The following is a 19,848-nucleotide window of genomic DNA, read 5'->3' as shown; positions in this document are numbered from 1 at the left end:
AAGGAGAGGTCATTCTCGAGACAAGTCCAGTGTACAATATCGAAGCGCTGTAAAATCTAACTTACTTTCCAAAACCTGCTTTTGTGCTTGATAGTGTTCCATAGGCCCTTAGCCATCCATGGGTGGCCTCACATCTCGAAGTGGCATGACGTGTAGTGGCCATGGTGACCCATGACTCTATAACTCTTGATTCAAGGATGACTCTCGGGCCGTCGTATGTGTACAGGTAACGGGTTTGTGGGTAGAACATTGACTGCAGAGTAGAACAGTCCGTGATGGCAGATGTGCTGGCCTGCGGGCTCGCTGTCACATAGTAAATAAGACTTTCCAGCACAACCGAAGAGAATAATACGTCAAAGCCATGCAATGCAGCCTGTTCCGTTTAAACAGACAGGCATCCAACAGTGGACTTCACCAGCTGCAGAGTCACCAAGAATTTGATAAAACGGTGTGACTTTGGTGGCCGTCCTTTGCTCCGACGAGCACCGTCCAGCACGGGTTTGGCAGCCATCTGTGGACATCAGACTGTTCCGGTGCGACAGGAGGTGCATCTCGAAGCCCGCTCATCTCCTATCAGCCAACGCCAATAATGGCAGAGACAGCAAGCAAGTACCTCCGTGACGGCAGATGCTACGTGCCATGATGTAACCATCAGCATTCTCCGCGAGAGTCGAATAACTCCTCTGAAACCTCCTATTTGCCAGTTAGCTAACTGGCCGGTTAGCTCTGCATGGAATCATTTCGTGGACCATATTGAAAGCCTCCAGATAACTGCCACTAAACACCATTAACTAGTTAGCTAACGAACTCGATAGTCAGCTATGATCTCATCGGCCGTGTCACAGTGACCCCGAAGTTGCAGACCGCCAGGCGCTAAATAACTAGCTAGCATTCCACCAGCTATAACTAACAAGTTACGGCACTGCATGCCCCGGAGGAACCGTGGAGCAGGAACACGACATCCATCCAGCTCGTTATAATAACTAGTTATTGTCGTCGTTACTTGACATGTTATAACACTCGCATGTGGGCAGGCGAACAGACGCCGTTGATGCCCAACACGAGCCGTAACCGTATCGAATTTATCCACGCTGGCTCACCAACAGGCACCCGGAGCAAAGGGTACTCTGGGATAGGTCCGGGTATCTATTCCTTGCGATTTTGACTTCCTTTCCACATGGGAAGATCCATCTGTCTGCGAGTATCCATGGCTCGTCCTCGGCAAATACAGTTACAGTGGATGCAGTGATGACATATCGCAGCGAGCTTCATGTGCGAAAAAAAGCCCCAACACGAGATGGAGAATACCCATCATTCACATCAGTACGAGGAGGGGAGCAGCCAAGCTGGGGGGTGTGTAACTCAGGATTGTTTTCCGGTCGCTCCTTAGAAAGGTCATAATGGGGACCTATATCAATCGAGTTACGCAGCACCGGGTCGTTAATCCCATACATAAAAACCTCGCTAATGACGGAATAGGATACCCTGGGCGGGTACGGCTGTCCAAACATTGGGACGACAGGGGGGGGAGAGAAAATGCGGGAGAAGAATAAGAGAAGAAGCGAGATGTTGATCGAGGGGCCCTTCGGGCGTAACTGGCTGGGCCAGGCGGTTGAGAAGTTTCGCAGACAAGCCGCTGGGTGGTAACCAAAGCGGCCTGTTTCCAAGAGGAGTATATGTAGACGCTGCATGCATAGCGTCCAGACGGGGTCCAGATGGTACAAAGCGGGCCTCGGGCGGGCGACAGTATGGGGATGCGTATGGGGTCGGGCGGGAGGGTGCAGTTAAAGGGCCGGCATGAAAGCGGAGCGCGCAGCAAGGATAGCGAGTGGAATGGGCGACGAAGAGAAGCCGAAGAAGGATACCTACAGGGAGTAACTAAACGGGTTTGTTGCTGATAGTGGAGTGGACAGAGTAATGCATGGTGGTAGCCTTGTAGATATCTATGAACATCAATGGCATGAAAAGTACGCTCCTATATACGTACATGCAATGAACAGAAAATACAAGCAAATACTCTAGTTGACCAGACCCATCCCCGTCCGTTCCAGCACCTGATGAACACCCAGGATGATATAGATGGTATATTTAAAAGGGAAAAAAAAAAAAAAAAATAGAGATGGATATGAGAACCAACAACGAAAATCAAGAGGTAGGAGAACAGGCCTTGGTGATAGTGTATTAAAACGAGATATCGGTTTCAACGCGGTCAGGAAGGATAGAGAGTGAAAGGGACAGATTGCGTATGTGTGGCGTGTGTAGTTGATTGTAGATCGATCAAAATATATGAAAATAAAAGGAGAAAAAAAATTAAATAAAGTAAGAGTGATGCCTCCGGTTGACATGTTGTCATGACAGCGTTATCCCTCAGACACATGAAGCCGGAAGGGAGCGTCAGGTAAAAAGAAACTGGCTGATTTTGCCTTGGGGCAAGGGTATGTATGGCATGGTATCCAGAATGGTGTGTAATGGGCCTCCCGATGACCGCGGCGATAGGTAGCGGGGTTAGTGAGGGAGTGAATAGAAAGGATTAAAAGAGTTGTGCGGTGTGTATAGTATTGTACAGCGCTCAATGGGGCGTCGATTGTTTTATTGTCCAATGCCCTTCAGAGAGGTGAGATGCGAGACCCTAACCTTACTGCTGCCACATATACGTAGGAATGTCGGGTTGAGTGGAGAGTGAGATGGATAGAGTGGTATAAGTGGCGCCGTCTTGGTATGCCGGCAAGCGAGAGGGGCATGGATGGATGTTTCCATTGCCCTCCCACGAGGCTAGGGAAGGGAGGGGGAAAGGGGGTACCACCACATGGGAGGGACGTAAGATGCCGTTCCCGTCTCGTATCTCGGTCGAGCGACGGTCTCTGGTAGTCTTGTCGAAAAGACGGACATATTCAGTGTTGGTTGTATATCCTCGGACAGAGCCTTTCAACCTAGCCGTTTTATACAATTATACGTTTCGGTCAGAGCAGCGGCTTTCGGAAGGTTGATAGCCTCGAGTTCGGGCAGCAGCAGCGCCTGGGGCAAAAGTCGATTGCGGATCCCAGTCTCGTACATTTGGCTCGGCTCGCTGAGCGCTGGGTGGGCGAGGCCTAGAGAAGCTCATGGCAGGGTTCGGGTACTTGATTTCGTCCCTGGTGCAGTCTACGCTTTCCTTTGCCCCGGATACCTTGAAGGTGGTCATGGATAGGTCTGACTGGCGGGACATGGAAAGCAAAGGATCGGGCGACTTGGTGTTGTTGTACCGAGACGAGGAGCTCAGCATCGCATAGTCCTTGTTTGGCGTGATCCCTCGGGGCGGAAACTCCTGTTTGGGCTGAAATTTGCTCCTGAAGAATTGCACCCAGCCGGGGATCATGGAGACACGACCCAGGAGCAGCACCGACCAGAAGCCGCAGCAGGGCAGCAGGAGCAAAACGGTCAGTACCAGGCCTTCGGAGGGACCGCCCAGGCTCATCTGGCTCTCGGGGAGGCACTTCTTGACGTTGCCGTTCGTCAGGACAATGCAGATAAGCCAGGGGTGAGCCCGATTGATATTTTCCGGGGTCTTCTCGACGGATCGATCGAGACTGATGAAGACGAGGGTGAAGAAGATGGCGTATGTCATGACGACCAGGACGACGGCAATGCCTCTCCATTGCATTTTGATGACATGTTTGACACGCTTGAAGGTTGCGCGGTAGGTGAGAGTCGTTACGCTGCCGGTGTATGACGGGAATGCAGAGCTCGTGTCTGTGGGCGGTTTTTCTTCAAACACTGATCGAATATAAACCTGCATGCAGTAGAGCAAGGTGATGAGGTGGACAAGCATCGATGCACCGGAGATGGACAGGATGGGTCCCCAGAAGTCTGCAATGCTGTGGTCATGGTTAATATGGCAGATGGTTCCAAACCTGTAGGAGACGCCTGTCAGAACCAGGCCGATGGTGATGCCCATGGGTGGTATGGCCCAGCCGATGGCCAGAGAGCCCAGGAAGAACCGTTGTCCGAGCACCAGGTTCCAGCATATCTGCAGGTGAAGTGATAATGTTCGAAAGAAACCTTTGAAACCGGGCAGTTAGCAAGATGAGGGATAAATATGGCAGATATAGAGGCAAGGACATACTCCATGTTACACTTGTCCAAGCACCGAATAGGACAACGGCACCAGACCAGGCACAGGACATTTCTGAGAACATGTCGTTTGGGGTAATTTCATTGTAGCATTGCTGCGGTTTTGATGCCAGGGGTATAATGAAGCCCAGCTATAGCATTGTTAGATATTTATTGCATAATAATAATAATAATAATAAAGGCAGTTTGTTATAGGAAGACATACTTGTAAGGACATTATCCCTAATATTAGGCAGACATTCAGATAGTGACGATGGGTCACTTTTACCGGTAATACGGCGTAGGACACCAGCAGCAATGCATTGGCAAGAAAGGCCGCAACGGCGAGCCAGTTGGCTACTTGCGTCCTATGTGCGAAGCCTAGCAGGTTGGATATCTTGTAAGCGATGGTTCAATTCATCTCTAGTGGGCGAGGATAAGGGTGCAAATAATAAGACAAGAGCAAGAGGGCATTAATCCGTCCATACCTGGGGAGTATTTCCATGCACCTACTGGACATGGTAGACAGCAGGAGATTCTAGTATACTGGCTAGTGCAGAACCGGCCTTCCACGACTGATAAGAGAATAGCAGTTAGATATATGAACAAGAAGGGAAAAAAGAGGAAAAGAAGGAAGAGATATCAATTGATGCATGGACTTACAGCCTCCCCGCGGAGGGAACAAGTTCTCCTGAAGGAATGGCGACGGACATAGCCCTTGATGGGGGTGCTTTGGGAGTAGGTCTGGCATCTTGATATCGGCGTGGCAGCGGCGGCGGCGGCGTCAGAGCAGACGAATAACAGACTCTTCGTAGTCAAAATAAAAAAAAAGAAAGAAAGAAAGGTAGAGAGAGATAGGCAGATGCGAATCCTGCGTATCCAGCGTATCCTCCTCTTTCCTACTCAAAGCACCACAAGAGAATACAGCCCTTCGGATTCATCGATGGGAGAGGCAGACGGTAGTTTTGCCCATGAAAGCTGCGGCTCGAGACCAGGACGTCGAATCCAGCGTGGGAGCGTATAATAATATTTAATACTCTCGAGGGGAGGGAGGAGGAGGAGGAGGAGGAGGAAAGGGGGCAGTCAAGAGGCCGGCGGTTTGTTTGGTATAGAGCTAAGCTTCAAATAAAATAAAATAGGCCAAAAAGCACGCCCAAGACGAAACGAGGGACAGCAGCTAGGGGGTGTTTAATTTTCCGTGACTGCAGGTCTGAACGGTTATAATAATAAGCCCACGAACTAGACGTAGCGTGCGTGGCAAGGAAGGGGGATGGAGGGGATCGATGGGGGGGGGGGGGATTGGTTTTGTTTAGTTAGTAGTATCAAGAGGAAGCAAAAGCGAAGGGAAGAAGAAAAAAGAAAGAGGAAAAGAAAGATCCGGCCGGGCAGGGAGGTTGTTTTGTATAAAAAAAAAGAAGAGGAAGAAGGAAAAAACCAGGCAAGCGAGCAAGCGAAGGGATGTAAGTATGAAAAGCAAAACCTGGGGAAGAAGAAGAGGCAGAGGAGTCGAGGCCAGGGCAATATGGATATGAAGGGAAAAAAAAAAAAGAAGAAGAAGACGAAGAAGAAGTAAGAAGGAGACCCTCCGTGCTAGGCAAAGGCAAAAATAAAATTCTCTAACCATTCATCCGTTGGGACCCAAGATTCAGACGCAGATATAGTGTGATATAGCAAGCTAAGAATAGGATAGGGCCGCCGCTGGTGAGTGATTGCTTGGGAATGGCGGGTTCGGTACTTTTGCCAGCATCAAATAGCACGCGCTGGCCGGTGAGTTAGCTCAGAGTGGGACAGCTTAGGCAGAGGCCAGTCAGTAAGTAATAAGAGGCCAGTATGGATGTATGTTAGCAGTATTGTATTGCACATAGTAGTGAGCGAGTGTAAAGTAGTAATGCAATTGAACGATCGTCCCAGGAAAAAGCAAGGGGGATGGGAGAGAGGAAGAAGAAAAGAAGCAAAGAAGACGCAAGCAAAAGAAACGAGCCCCCGATCCATCATCCACTTGTTTTTTGCGGGTAAGGATTATACTTAGTAGTAAAACCCATGGGCCCTTATAATTTTGCAGCCATCTCCGGTCGATGTGGGTGCGGAGCGTTGGCCCCTCGAGATGGGCTTGTCTTGATCCATCCTCCTTTGCTGTCGTCTCCTCAGGGGGGGGGATGGAAATGATGGCAGGGGGTGACCCTTGATACGGAGTCAGGAAGCACTTGAGTATATAAGTATATACTTAAGTACGGGCTCCTTGCATTGACAGGCCTGGTAGACTGGATGGAGAGAACCACCAGATAGGGAGCAGCAAGAGGCCTCAGTTGCAGCAGCCAAAGCCATGAAGCCATATAGGGGTGACGAGGATCCAGGTGGGCAGATGGCAAAAGGCGAATAGAAAGGCTGAAGAAGTCCCGCCTAGCAAAGAGCCCAGCAGCCAGAGAACGCAGACGAACGCTCGCAGGTCTCTTCTTCTTCTTCCTTTTTTTTTTTCTTTTGGCCTCTAACTGCCCTTTTGCTGTGCGTGCTTGTGCTGTGGCAGGCCGGGCCATCGAAGGGGGACGAGGGTTCACGGCTCCAGCTGTCCAACCTATCACGGCCGGCAAGTGCCCCCTCCACCGCTGCGGCCCAGGATGCAGGAGGCCATGCGGATCATGATAGATGGAGCCAGGAACAGGCTTGGTTGAGTGGATGGGCGGCGGCGACCCTGCGCCCTCGAGCTGCTGCCACGGCCAACCAGCAGGAGTGTATATACTTACTTAGTTAACTAACAACTTCGTGATGTGACTGATGACGCCGGTTGAAGGCTTCTCCTCCTCCGTCTTGTTGATTCTGATTCTGATTGACTGGCGGCCACGGAGATGAGCGCGGCCGAACCATGGCTCGCAGGGCCGCGAGGACGAGCGAGATGACGCTGCTGGCGGGCCGGAAGACTGGCCGCCCACGCCACACTGCCACTCGCTGCTTGGAGAAGTCTCCCTGGGCGCTGGCTGGATGGCTGCCTTACGGTCGTGGATGGAGCCGCCGGTCAACTTTCGTCTGTCCATGGCAGCGCGAGCGTCGCCGGCGGTGGAGTGACCAAGCCGGCACAGGCATTCGTCCGTCGTATCAGGCGCAGCGCTGGAGGCCCAGGTCCCATCGGCACTTCTCGAGATGTCCTCAGCAGCGCACTAAGGACTAGTTACGTACTTACGTTGGCTGGTTACTCTGTTACGCAGGTGGTTCTGCTGGTGACGTTCCAGGGGTTTGATGTCAGGATTTTTTTTTCGATTCGATATATAAAAAAAAATAAAAAAAGGGGGCTCGATGGCGATGGCGATGCGGCTCTGAAACCAGCCAGAAAGCCGCGTGACGACAGACTCCCAACGGTAACTAGTCGCAGGTAGACAGCTGGTCGAGCGAGATACGATACGGGGGGTCAAGCAGTCTGAATGTCTCCAGGCTGGGGCGCAGCTCCGGCGAGCCAGCCATCCATGTCTAGTATACTGTCTAGTCCTTACTTCGCAGGCGAAGACAGCAGCCAGCAGCCAGCAGCCAGCAGCCAGCAGCTGCAGCGGCCGCAGAGGCTAAGATCGTTTGATACGCCCTTGTTCCTCGCACTAGCGACGCTGCCGGGCATGGGCTGATGCAGGTCTGGCTGGGCAGAGACTGGACCTCTGCTTATGCTTGCCTTGCTTCTCCCGGGGGAGGGTCTCTCTCTCTCCTCTCTACGGGACCTCTTTGACATCAGCTTCTCTCTCGACAGTAATAATAATAACATGCCCCTGGATAACCTGGAGAAGACAAGACTTTTGGTGGCCGGGTTCATTATAGCCCCGTTATACATATATTACCTACTATGGCTGGCAGCGCCCCCCTTATTGATCAGGCTAACCAGAGCAACCAACCATCCGGTCGACTAATCTCTTGCTAATATCTAAGCAAAGAAGACTAACTCGCGAGCTATTAGACTGCACGACTCAAGCGAGGAGGGCCTCCGTTTCGCCGGCGGCGCTGCGTGCATAGGGTTACCTAGCCGGAGACGAGACCCTCCTCACCCATGCCAATTTTATATCTAGCCGTGTTCCAGGGATGGGCGCTCTTTTTTGATATCTGCCTCCAGGACGGCTGTTTTGCTTGACTCCAACGCCCTCGTCCCGAGGCTTCTAGAAGGCTGCTAGCGTCTCTCTTCTCTCGCCTGCTGGTGTGCGTCGCCGTTTTGAGTCGAACCAGCCCGTCGCCGGCTCTTCTTCCCGGCGGCGTACGGAGTCCGGCTCGCTGCTGAGAATGGATATACATATACACAATTGCTCTGCTGCCTGCATGGCTGTACATAGTTAAGAGTAGCACGCCACCAGCCGAAAAGCACAGAGCAGGCCATCGACAGCTAACTAAGTAAGTATATACTTACTTAACTGCAGCCCACATCGGCCGTGGCTCGGGTGTAGATCGATGCAGAGGATTCACTAGTGGCGGGCTTGCTGTGACCATCGCTTGCTCCAAAACGTCTTTGCCTCGACACGAACCATGGAACCAGGCTCGGACTATCTCCCTGCCATGCGTCTCGTTCCATGTTATCCTCTTCTTGCCCGTTTGCCTCCAGTTAGTGACGAAAGCCGGGTTCCATGGTTGGGCCCAGGACGGAGCCGTTTGCGACTGTCCTACCCATGGGCATATGTATGTTATCCGTCGGCTAGCTAGCTAACCATCCAACAACGGGTGAAACCCTTTCTCTCTCTATCTCTCTCTCTCTCTCTCTCTTTCGATTGACTACCCAGCAAGAACACTGCCCTGGCTGACTCGGCGTTGCTCCAGGTATATACTCTAGATATAGTATACCCATCCACACTCAAGCGGTGGGATGGCTGGGGGGAGGGGGGCTTTCTTCCTGTCTTTCCACAGGCCCGCCATATTTCCGTCAGCCAAAAGAACGGGGGAGAAATGGAAGGAAAACAAGCTCAATAATTATGGGTAATATCGCCACGCTGCAGAAGAGGGAAAATGCAGGAGAGAGGAAGAAGAAGCCCAAAAAAGGGCGTCAAAGAATGTGTAACATTCAGCCTGCAAAGGACAGAGCAGACAGCAGGCCGGGGCTAATAGTCAATGGAGGCCAGCGAGCTCGAGTCAGCTAGCTGTAGCTACAGAGAGGCCGGCCAACACTACCAACTTTCCACGTTGCTGGGAAAAGAAGAAAAGAAGAAAAGAAGCCCTTGCTAGACTCGAGACTATCGATTCGGGAAGATGCTTTTCCCAACGTAAGAGTTAACTATACTCTGCTTTTCGACAGCTGCTGTGGTGTTGGTTGGTAGAGGCATCTTATGGTTAACCTCTCGTTACGGCAAACATGTGTACGTACGGGGCATCTTGCGTCTTGATATCACCATGCGTATACGGGGCATCATCATCATCATTATCATCTCTCGTCGACTCTGCTCCCTTCCGGCGGATCTCCTGCTGCATAGGGAAGTGCACGGCTGCGTCTGTATGCATATCTTATGCGTATGTAGGCCGCGTGTTGTACTTTTCTCACTACATAAGTATACGGAGTCCAGTTGATATTATAGTCACTGCCATCTAACTATATGCATGGATGTTCGACGCCAGAGGGAGCCCACCCCCCTAAGAGTTTACTTAAGATGCGACAGGGACATGGACAGGGACAGGGACAGGGAGCAGGCATCTGAGCTGGTCGGAACTTACCATGTCTGCGGTCGAGGGAGACGAGGACAACTCTCTCGCGTCTCACATAAGGCGAGATTCGCTGGACGCTCTCCTCCCCGTCTGGCAGGGATGTCCGGAGTAACCGTATGCTTTGTCCCTCCAGAGCAGAGGCCGGCCGTTGATGCGTGCAGCGCAAGATCAAGGCCTTGCTCATCAACGGGTGATGGAGTCTGCCATCATCTGCTTGTTGGATGCTGGAAGGAAGACGCCCGTCCGTGGTCAACCCCCTACCTACGGCCTCTCGCTTGGGGGTCGACGGCGCTGGCAGTCAAGATATACTTATCTCGTTTCCTGCAACGATGTAACGGATCGGATGGAGTGCCACAGATAGATTGCCCTGCTGTCCCCGTCCGTCTTCTTACTCTATCTTAGGCCAGGCATCTCCTTCACTCATTCCTACTTACTACGGAGTATGCATGTCCAACTTTCTAGAACGTCTTCATCCCCCCTTTCCTGGGCGTCCCGCAAGCCCACAGGCGTCCAAGAGACTTGCTGCTGCTGCTCCTCTTTCTCTTGCCTCCCGTCTTCCGCCCCCTGTGCATACTTCGCGCCTTGCTATGATTCATGCGGCGGAGTGCTGCTGGATGCGAGGAGGATGGATGCTTGCTTAGACCGCACACGAATCAGACAACCCAGACGCCCATGTCCGTCACCGTCATCGTCGTGTGCACCTCGTCTCGTCTCGTCTCGTGCGCAGCCAGCCATGACTTGCATCGGCCGCCGGGATCATCGTGGCCAATGAAACACGCGACTTCACCAATTCTGTTGACGAGCAGAGCCATTGGTCCCATATGCCCGAACGACAGAGAAACTTACACAAAAAGCAGAAGAAAAGACAACCTGCTTTTACTCTTATTCTTCAACGTCCATTATCCCGTTGCGGTTGTTGTGACTGCTCCTTTTTTTGGGCGGAAGGCTGGGAGAGCAAGTACTCCATACGGGGAGTATCTATCGACAACGAGATTGCGATCCAACAGCTGTGCCAGGGCCACCACGGCTGATGCCGATGGACTTTCGCCTCCGCCTGTCTTGCTCTTGCGAATTGGCTGCTCCACGATAACTTCGCATTTCATCCACCTCGCTCTTCATGCACGGCGTTGCCTGCCAAGCTGCACAGCGCTGGAGCAAGGTCTCATCGACGCTGACTGGCCTCGTCCACCCGATCCCTGGAGAAACAACAAGTACAAGTTGTTTGTATGTACTGTGCATGTTGGTGACGGTCCAGCCATATGCAGCCTTCCAGCGGTGAACTGATGGATATCCATCATGATTCGCTGCACATCCCCGTTTCGCTGCTTGTCAATCACTCACTCACTCTCTCTCTCTCTTCATCCATCCATCCATCCAGCTCGCCCAGCCAGGAACCTGACAGGCTGCTTACATACCCATAATCCATACCTATCCCTTGGCTACATACGGAGTACTATCGACCTGCAAACATATGATAACCCCGGGGGGGGGAGTAGCCACGAAAGCTCGTTTAAATAACGCAATCGATGTTTCTCCCCTGGTCCATCATCCATCCCCAGGTACGTAAGTACCTGAGTTCGCAGTTGGCAGGACAGGGTTGTCTTGGGGGATCTTGAGAAGCGAGCGAGCCCTCCAGGTCATCCAGCCAGCTATGGGATCCGAGAAGGGGGTTCACCCGTTCTTTGCTAGCCCGCGCCAGGCCGATATCTCCCGACTCAGTGGTCAAAGAGTTCGTTGTGATGGGGGTGTTGGAGGGCTTGTACGACGGAGATACGAAGATGTCTCTTTCTTCCTTCCCCTGCCGAACTGCATATGGAGCTGGGGCAGGAGGATACGCAAGAATAATTTACTAATCTTCTTTGGTAAGGGTGAAGGACCTTGAAAAAGAAATATACATTTGAAATGTGTCCAGAGATCCAGACACTCGCACAGGCTTATCTCACTCTCGCTATGAACCAACGCTGCAGGGTTCGGCGGTTGAACTGGAGGCCTGAGCCGCCCGCGAACCTCCGAGGCTGAAAGGCGCAAAGTTGGATCGAATGACTCTCACGATAGACAAATTTCCGAGGTGAGACAGGTAGGCTATGGAGCTATCGACCTGGCTGATCGTGGACATGTCGAGATTTTTTTTTCTCTTTGTCTGAGCAATATGGGTTCTAGAAGGCATAAATGAAGGCAAATTTCTTCTATATGGGGTAGAATAGGTATTAAGTGTCTTAAGAATTCCACTTCTTGAGAACTCCATCGCGGCAAGCGATTTTGATCCCTCCAGCCGGGCATCTCCAATTCAATTTCCAGTAATAAAAGGAGACCTAAAAATTTTTTTCGTTTTGCAGGAGATATTGACCGAAGTACCTTCAGCTTAGACCCTTTGCTCAAGTATGGTACGCTTGTCTCTGCCTAGCACCAGGAAGAGACTAAGACTCGGTTCCCGTCCTGCGACTTTGACTGTCTATCGTTTGATCGTCAGAATCGACGTCATGCATGTTATCCCAGGCTCATGTAGCAGTTGGAACGTTGGCAACGGGCTGGGCCATGGACGAACGGAGGTAATTTTAAGGTCAAAGGGAAAGTTAAGACACCGCAGGCGGGTTCCTGATACTCGGAACAACCGAAAGCTCATTTCCAATCCTATCAGATATAGCTTTCCGTCTATATATCAACAATATATAGCATATAGCCATATTAGAACCTGCCTTTTTCGAAAAAGTGCTGCTGCAGGCGAAAGACGGGGTAAGAAAAAAATAAATATAAAAAAATAAATATGGAAATAAAAAGGATATAAATTAATTAATTAGTCCACAGACATCTGATATGTGGGCAATTGTGCATTACTGCTATGCATCTGGCTTAGCAAGGAATGTTAAACACCTTCCAAAGAGATATCAGGCCTCCGCACGTCATATCACCAACCATATGTTATACCCGTACGTCCATCATGATCAGATATTTCGCCGGACGAACCGACGAAAGGGTTCCCCGTAGTGTCAATAGTCCGTAAGTATATATCTTATCACGCTTGCATTTGACAACAGCGGAATTAAACCTAAGCATAAAAAGCTTCGTTAGTCAATGCGTACCGACAGATAAGGAGCAATGCAGACATCGAGATCGGTTGTGAGGAATCAGAAGTCCATTAAGATCATTGAAGCTGGACCAGAAGAGGCACAGCTTCTGACATAAGAGGTACCAGAAAAAAAGTAAAGTGAGATATCATCATGAAAGCGAGGTGACAAATATTTGTGCGGTGCGGAAGATTTCAGCACAATTGGAGGAGGACGGTACATACCTTACATGGCAGCTACCTAGGCCGCAGCACCGATCACCGCGTGCCTCCTACCTATGCTCATCATATCTCACCTGTCTGTCTCTCTCCCCACAGCTTGCAAAAGGCCAAAAGACAGTGAGTCTCACATCGCTTGACGCTCGCTGAGAAAGAAAAAGGCCCAACGCCTGAAGTTGAACAGACGAAAAAAAACTTCGTTGTGGACGAAAAGAAAATAAAGAAGAAGAAAAAAAAAGCCGGCAAAATAAAAGGAACCATCACGTGACAGATCGACCGTGGCTGCAGCAGAAGCTTGCTTGACCCTGTGTTGGAGGCATCCTTAATATTGCGGCCAGGAGGGTAATTCGCTGTTCGAGTCTGGTGATCTGTGATACCCCAGATGACGATGATGCGATCCAGCCTGGTCGTTACAGGGCTCGAGAACTAGCTTGCCGTTTACTCGGTCGATATCGTCGACACATGCGGCCAGCAGGACTACTTAAAACGCTGAGGGCTTCCCCAGGAAAAAGGGGGTCTCTTTTTCCCCCTCTCCCCGTGAAGACCCTGAGCTGCAGCTGTGATCTGGCTATCCACTGCCTGTGAAAAATTGACACACAAAGTCCGCTGTCATGGCGGTAAGCAGGTTTATCGATATGTTTAGGCGTGGCCTGGCGCCCGCCGAGTCCAGCCAGGCTGCTTATGAACCGAACAAGGGGAAGCTTCAGAGTCGCATGGCCGACGTTTTTCAGCGAACCTTTGACCTTGGCTTCACGTCCTTCGGTGGTCCACCAGTGCATTTTAGAACTCTTCACCGGCGATTCGTGTCGGACGCTGGGAGGAGAGTACCATGGGTTGATGAACAAACGGTGTGGACATGTCACATCTCACTTCAACTTTCGCCTGTAGACTACCTGAAGCTAACCTCGATGGGGTGTTGTATAGTACCAGGAGCTCTTTGCGATAAGTCAGGCCCTTCCTGGGCCTGGGAGTACAAAGATGCTCTTCTGCATAACAATGATACATGCAGGCTTTCTCCCTGCAGTGGTCGCTTTCTTCCTATGGACGTTAGTGTCTCCCTTGCACCTCTTTTTTTTGTATATGCAGAATGATAATATTGATATGTTTTGAGTATATCATAGCCTTCCGGGTGCTATTGGAATGTTCGGTCTCGCTCTTGGAGTTGCAAAGCTTGACCAGAACCTTCCGACCATAGTATATGCTTTCCTTTCTGGATTGAATGCTTCGACCGTTGGTATCATCGCTCTCGCAGCAGTACAGGTAAATATGGCATCAAAATTGAGGAAAGGGCAGAGAAAAAAAGAGGATCGAAAGGCTAACCACTCTTCAGTTAGCGGAGAAGTCTATTCAAGACAAAGTAACCAGAATACTGGTTATATTTGGCGGATCGGCTGGCCTGTGCTACCAAGCCATATGGTATTTTCCGATCCTTATATTGATTGGTGGTTGCACGACCGCAGTATGGGATCTGATCGCTCAACCATACATCACAAAGTTGAGAGATAAACTTCGTCAAAGACGCTCGAGTTCCTCGGGTGACGCTGAGGCGGGCATTGATCATGTGGGGGTCCAATTAAACCATCCTCATCAGTCTTTAGCACTTCAGCGGCGCCGCGTTCTAGCCGGGAGAGCGCAAGAGCCCCAAGCCGATCTTCCCCAGCTTCGACGTTCAGATAGCTCAACTATAATACCTGATAGCCCTAGCACCCTCGTGGGCTCGGATTCAAATCAACCGATGGACACACACTCTCACTCTCTGCATATGAAATGGGGTATTCTGATCATCGTCCTCTTCTTTGGTTCGTGCTCTCAATATTGCCCCCTGCATCCCTGAATATCATGAACTAAAGGAAAAGTTACTATATAGCAAGTTTTGTTGCCATACTGGTGGTGCGCGAGGGCATGGAGAAGCCCATGCTTGACCTTGACCTCTTCTCCAACTTGTATCTTGCCGGAACGGTGATATTTGGCGGCGGCCCAGTCGTCATCCCTTTACTTCGTGAGTATGTTGTCGGGCCGGGCTGGGTCTCTCCACGAGACTTCCTCATCGGCCTAGCCCTTATCCAGGCCTTCCCTGGGCCAAATTTCAATTTTGCCGTATATCTAGGCGGGCTTGCAGTAGCCTCAATGCATTCTCCAACTATCCTGGGCTCTGCAATGGCGTTCGTTGCAATCTACATCCCTGGCATGGCTCTGGCCGTGGGGTTCCAAAGTTGCTGGAGTGTCCTGCGGAAATATCCACTAACAACAAGCTGTCTCAGAGGAATGAACTCAGCTGCAGTAGGCCTGGTGTTCACCGCAGTGTATCGCCTCTGGGAGATTGGCTATCTGAGCGCCAATGCATCACAGGGTCAAAGCCTGGGAATGGAGCCCTTTTGGGTTGTCGTGGCGGCTATAACCTATGCTGAGAATGCTTGGTTTAGAGTGCCCCCCGCCATTGCTATTGCCATCGGTGGCATATTGGGCCTTTGCTGGTATGCTGTCGTACAGCGAAATAGTTGACCTGTTCCTTTGATACACATCATACTCGAGCTGCCTCCTGGCTCTCTCCTCCTATGAGTTGTTCAACATCTTTCATGTAGACCTTATAATATAAACCTTTAAGTGAGATGATATTGATCACGTGGATCATCATTGTAATATATATATACTCGTAATTTTGGTATTTTTACCACTTAAATACACAATCTAAGCGACACCCGTTCACGTGATCACACATCCGCCCGCGATTTTTGATTTTACCGACAAAAAATTAAATCTTCAATTTTGCGACGTGAACGAACTTCTCGACATCGACACATCTCATCCGCCAACCTTTGCTCTTCGCCAGCACCTCCAACACCGTCAATATGGGTCGTCTTCACAGCAAGGGCAAGGGCATTTCTGCCTCTGCCATCCCTTACTCTCGCACCGCTCCCGCCTGGCTGAAGACCACTCCGGATCAGGTTGTCGACCACATCTGCAAGATGGCCAAGAAGGGTGCCACTCCATCTCAGATCGGTGTTGTCCTCCGTGATAGCCATGGAATTGCCCAAGTCAAGGTTGTTACTGGTATGTGCATGGTTGGAGCTGAGACCTGGAATCCGTCTGAAATCTGTATCTTTGCGCCAGCAACATTTAAACTAATATGTTTTCGCGTATATAGGAAACAAGATCCTCCGCATCCTCAAGTCCAACGGTACGAATTTGCATAGACACCCTTCATGTGGGAGGTGATATGATTGTTTAGAGGAGCGCTTCAACGTGAGAGATCGTTGAACATTCTCTAAGCTCAATCACCTCATATAATATAATGATTGAACGTTTTCAGCGCTCCTCTGGGGCCATGTTCTTTCTATACTGCCTCTGCTTGGTCATGATCGGCTGACAGAGTGATTTTTGTAAACTTGTTATAGGCCTCGCCCCTGAAATCCCAGAGGACCTTTACATGTTGATCAGAAAGGTAAGCCTATCCCGTTTTTTGACACGGTACTCCTGACTATTTAGAAACTAATATCTCCCTTCCTAGGCCGTTGCTGTCCGCAAGCACCTTGAGCGCAACCGCAAGGACAAGGACAGCAAGTTCCGCCTGATTCTGATTGAGTCCCGTATCCACCGTCTCTCTCGTTACTACAAGTCTGTTGGTGTCCTCCCACCAACCTGGAGATACGAGAGTGCCACTGCCAGCACCATGGTCGCATAAGCGATTTCAACCACATTCACGACTTCAATGGACCAAATATGGATCTAAAAATAAAATCAAAATAGCGCGGGTCTGCACCAGGGACAGGGCGCTTCCAAACAAGCTACCTAGCAGAAATGTTTGGGGTTTGTACGGAGCTAAACAGCTCTTTCTACAATAGCAGGAGCTGAGCGTTAGATATTATTCCCATAGTTAATTGAGTTCCTCCTGACTGGCTATCTCTTGAATGTGCTACTAGCAATTATGAATAATGAACTAAGTCAATTATGTCATTACCGTAAAGGACCAAGGTGACATCAATTCCTTGGACGTATCAATTATATATGTATATGGCAGTATGTCCAAAAATCTATTCAACATCGTTTATATACGCCTGACCTCGCGTGCCACTGCGTTGCATAGCTCGACTTTGACGCCTGCCCCTGTAAGAACATGAATCCAAAGGCGTTGCGTATCGCTTAAACGGTCACTCTCTGACTTGACCTCCGAAAACATCACCTCCTTAGTATCCATCCGCCAGAGGAAAAGATCTGGAATTCCTCCGCCACGTTGCTGGTACTCTTGCGCCATCACCTTGCATATAGTTGCCAGTGCTTCACCTCTAAAGCATTGCGCAATCTCAAGGAGATCATTGAGCTCAAAGGACCAGTCAATGCCTATAGCACAAGTTTGTTTCGATGCTTCACGTGTATAGACTTCCTTGATGAGCCTTTGTGCTTCCCCGTTTGATATCTCAGCTAGCCTTGAATTAATTTCAGATATTCGAGACGAGTAAAATGAATCTGTATGTAAATCCAAGGGGCAGGTCTGGAACGGAGTCTGGAAGACGTTAGGAATATAGGTAAATATAACATCATAGAATAGGTATCCAAACTGATTAGTTAGTGTTAGCTACCTGCTAATATGAGGTAGGTCAGAGGGTTTCTTAGATACTACTCACAAGTGTTCGAAGGATTCCACTTTCGCAATGGAAGCCTTTCCATCCGTGATCCCTATACCAGCTCAGGCACATGCTTTCAACCCGACATTCGCCTCCTCCTTCCCGTTCATCAACCCAGACAGTCGGACGACCTTTGTTCTTTGCGTTGCTATTTCCCGTAGATTTCCCGTTAGGTTGCTTTGCCGGAAGCTCTTTTTCAACCCGAATCCCTTCAACCGTCCGTTCTTCGGGTTTCGCGAGCATGACATGAGAAAAATCATGCTGCTCCCTCTTTGCTATTTTCAGGGATTTCTCCAGTTTCGTTATCCGTTTCTGTAGACCATAATGAAAAATTATATGACATTCTGGGTCTTGAAGTCCGTTTTCGCAAGTGCGGAGTGCCTGTTGTCTCCAGTCCCTCTTTCGAGCATCCTCAGGCCGGGTATCGGTAGCATCGAGTGCCCACATGTAATGCTCCTCAAGGAGTGCCTTGCGCTGGTACCAAGTTCCACGCCTCGCAGCATGGAAGAGGCGCTGATCCAGCAGCTCTCTTAACGTCTTGTGTTCCTGTTTATAGTCCTTAAGCCGTCCAAGGGACCACAAACTTTTATGTATGATCCTGGTGTACACCCACGCAGGGGAGAAGCGACGAAGATATGCACCTTCTCCGTAATCGTATAGCCGCTCTTCTTTGGATCGTTCTTCCTGTAAGAGTATCTTCCACCGGGGATAGACAGTTTCTGCAAATTGCTTAACAGATTGTATCTTCTCATCAGTTGTGGAGCTGTTGGATTCCATTTCCTTATCTAGATCAAACTGAATGCGAATGGCGGCTTCAAATTCAAGCAATTCGGACCGTGACGGAAATATGGAATTCGAGCGACTGACAATATAATCAGGGTAATTCCTCCTAGATATCTTTGCAAGTATTATGGCGGTAAGAGACTTTTCTGACCATTGGGTCGAACGATAGAATAGCAGGTGAACGCGTTCAAAAAGTTTCAATGGGCCGGTGGAAAGACGTATGCAGTCACCGGTGCAGTCAAAGATCTTCTCTCGTAACATCACAGCTCTGTTTCCAGTTTCGAGGTTGCCGAAATGTGATGCTATTGATGCAGTTTTACTGTTTTCGGTGCCTTTAGTATCAGCTGAGGGAAGCCAATTTAGCCCTGTTTGACTCGTGCTTGCATCGCATAAACCATTGATAAGGTCTTTCTTATTCTTTCCTGAAACCTTCAGGTCTCTTGCGAAACATTTCAATTCGTCAAGAAGGAGCAGTGAGGAAGCTTCTTCGATTGACTGTATTTCGTTCATATCGTCTGCAAATCGAAATTCACCACCAATTGTAGTTACAGAAGGGGAGTCCAGTCCGCCAAATCTTGGTACATGGTCGTCAGTTGATCCAGGCAACTTTCTCATCTTTCGAAGGTCTGCAACTGCCCTTGACATATCTGTAATGTCTTGATAATAGCCCAGCTTATTGATGCGATGCCAAGCAGATGTTTTGCGTAGAAAGAGTCGAACATAACTATGGTTTACTTGTCAAAAGGACGTTCTCGATGTGTAACAATGAAGTTTTGAATAAACCAAGGGGGTATAAGAAACGAACAGGTATTGAGATTCATAAGAGAGCCCTTTCCAGTAATCAAACACGGCCCGCTCCGCTTCATTAAAAAGATGGCTCTCATCTTGAAGGACGCTGTCGAGGGCGTAGTTGAAAGCGTCAACGTAGATGGAGCTCTCCCCTTTGACCCATCTTCTTTGGGTGAGACGCTGCTGCGTCCCTTCCAGCCGAGGTTCATCATCTAGCGAAGCCTTCCACTGCTCGTATTCCTCAACGGCATCTTTGCCTGTTTTCAAGGAAGGGAGAGACTCCTCCAAGCCAGCTTCCTGGTCAAAGGGTAGAGCATCGTGCCCGAGCTCCTCAGTAGATATTCCTGGCCTTTTATCCGTCGATGGAGATCCATATATAGCAGGGGTATCCCTCTCTATAGCAGCATCTGATCGTTTGCTCGATGAAGAGTCGTCCGGGCTTGATGAGCTACGTCGCCGCTTGGGTTGCGAGGGCCGAGGTCCTGTCATGGTCAAAGAGAAAAAAAGAGAGAGAGGGTCTTCAAGACGAAAGGAATTCGAGTAAGCCCTGCATACTCGGGTGCATATCCAGCAAATATACCAAATATCACCGCATCCCACACGTCTCAAACACAGGCTGGACGCTGTGAA

At 49.9% G+C, this 19,848-nt stretch overlaps 6 protein-coding genes across 6 annotated transcripts; 3 read left to right on the top strand and 3 right to left on the bottom strand.

The window, feature by feature from the left end:
- Positions 1-2,947: 2,947 nt before the first annotated feature.
- Positions 2,948-4,107, bottom strand: TRV_06243 (uncharacterized protein; the record flags this gene model as incomplete). The annotated part of the gene is made up of 2 exons (XM_003025794.1): positions 2,948-4,006; positions 4,039-4,107. The coding sequence occupies 2 exons, from the start codon at positions 4,105-4,107 to the stop codon at positions 2,948-2,950; spliced, it is 1,128 nt and encodes a 375-aa protein (XP_003025840.1).
- Positions 4,108-5,359: 1,252 nt separating this feature from the next.
- On the top strand, positions 5,360-5,662 carry TRV_06242 (uncharacterized protein; the record flags this gene model as incomplete). Its single annotated transcript, XM_003025793.1, has 1 exon — positions 5,360-5,662. One exon carries the CDS (start codon positions 5,360-5,362, stop codon positions 5,660-5,662), a length of 303 nt encoding a protein of 100 aa, XP_003025839.1.
- A 5,057-nt stretch (positions 5,663-10,719) lies between these two features.
- Positions 10,720-11,986, bottom strand: TRV_06241 (uncharacterized protein; the record flags this gene model as incomplete). Its single annotated transcript, XM_003025792.1, has 4 exons — positions 10,720-11,045; positions 11,083-11,180; positions 11,313-11,559; positions 11,749-11,986. 4 exons carry the CDS (start codon positions 11,984-11,986, stop codon positions 10,720-10,722), a joined length of 909 nt encoding a protein of 302 aa, XP_003025838.1.
- Positions 11,987-14,164: 2,178 nt separating this feature from the next.
- On the top strand, positions 14,165-15,526 carry TRV_06240 (uncharacterized protein; the record flags this gene model as incomplete). The annotated part of the gene is made up of 3 exons (XM_003025791.1): positions 14,165-14,284; positions 14,355-14,823; positions 14,892-15,526. The coding sequence occupies 3 exons, from the start codon at positions 14,165-14,167 to the stop codon at positions 15,524-15,526; spliced, it is 1,224 nt and encodes a 407-aa protein (XP_003025837.1).
- A 347-nt stretch (positions 15,527-15,873) lies between these two features.
- On the top strand, positions 15,874-16,706 carry TRV_06239 (uncharacterized protein; the record flags this gene model as incomplete). The annotated part of the gene is made up of 4 exons (XM_003025790.1): positions 15,874-16,075; positions 16,170-16,229; positions 16,420-16,466; positions 16,533-16,706. 4 exons carry the CDS (start codon positions 15,874-15,876, stop codon positions 16,704-16,706), a joined length of 483 nt encoding a protein of 160 aa, XP_003025836.1.
- A 363-nt stretch (positions 16,707-17,069) lies between these two features.
- Positions 17,070-19,707, bottom strand: TRV_06238 (uncharacterized protein; the record flags this gene model as incomplete). Its single annotated transcript, XM_003025789.1, has 3 exons — positions 17,070-17,579; positions 17,647-19,153; positions 19,235-19,707. The coding sequence occupies 3 exons, from the start codon at positions 19,705-19,707 to the stop codon at positions 17,070-17,072; spliced, it is 2,490 nt and encodes an 829-aa protein (XP_003025835.1).
- Between the last annotated feature and the right edge of the window lie 141 nt (positions 19,708-19,848).

Source organism: Trichophyton verrucosum (genome assembly GCF_000151505.1).
Source record: "Trichophyton verrucosum HKI 0517 chromosome Unknown contig00683_1.f1.exp, whole genome shotgun sequence".
Classification (NCBI taxonomy): domain Eukaryota; kingdom Fungi; phylum Ascomycota; class Eurotiomycetes; order Onygenales; family Arthrodermataceae; genus Trichophyton; species Trichophyton verrucosum.
Note: the sequence above shows the minus strand (reverse complement) of the source record. Positions and strands in the feature narration are given on the sequence as shown.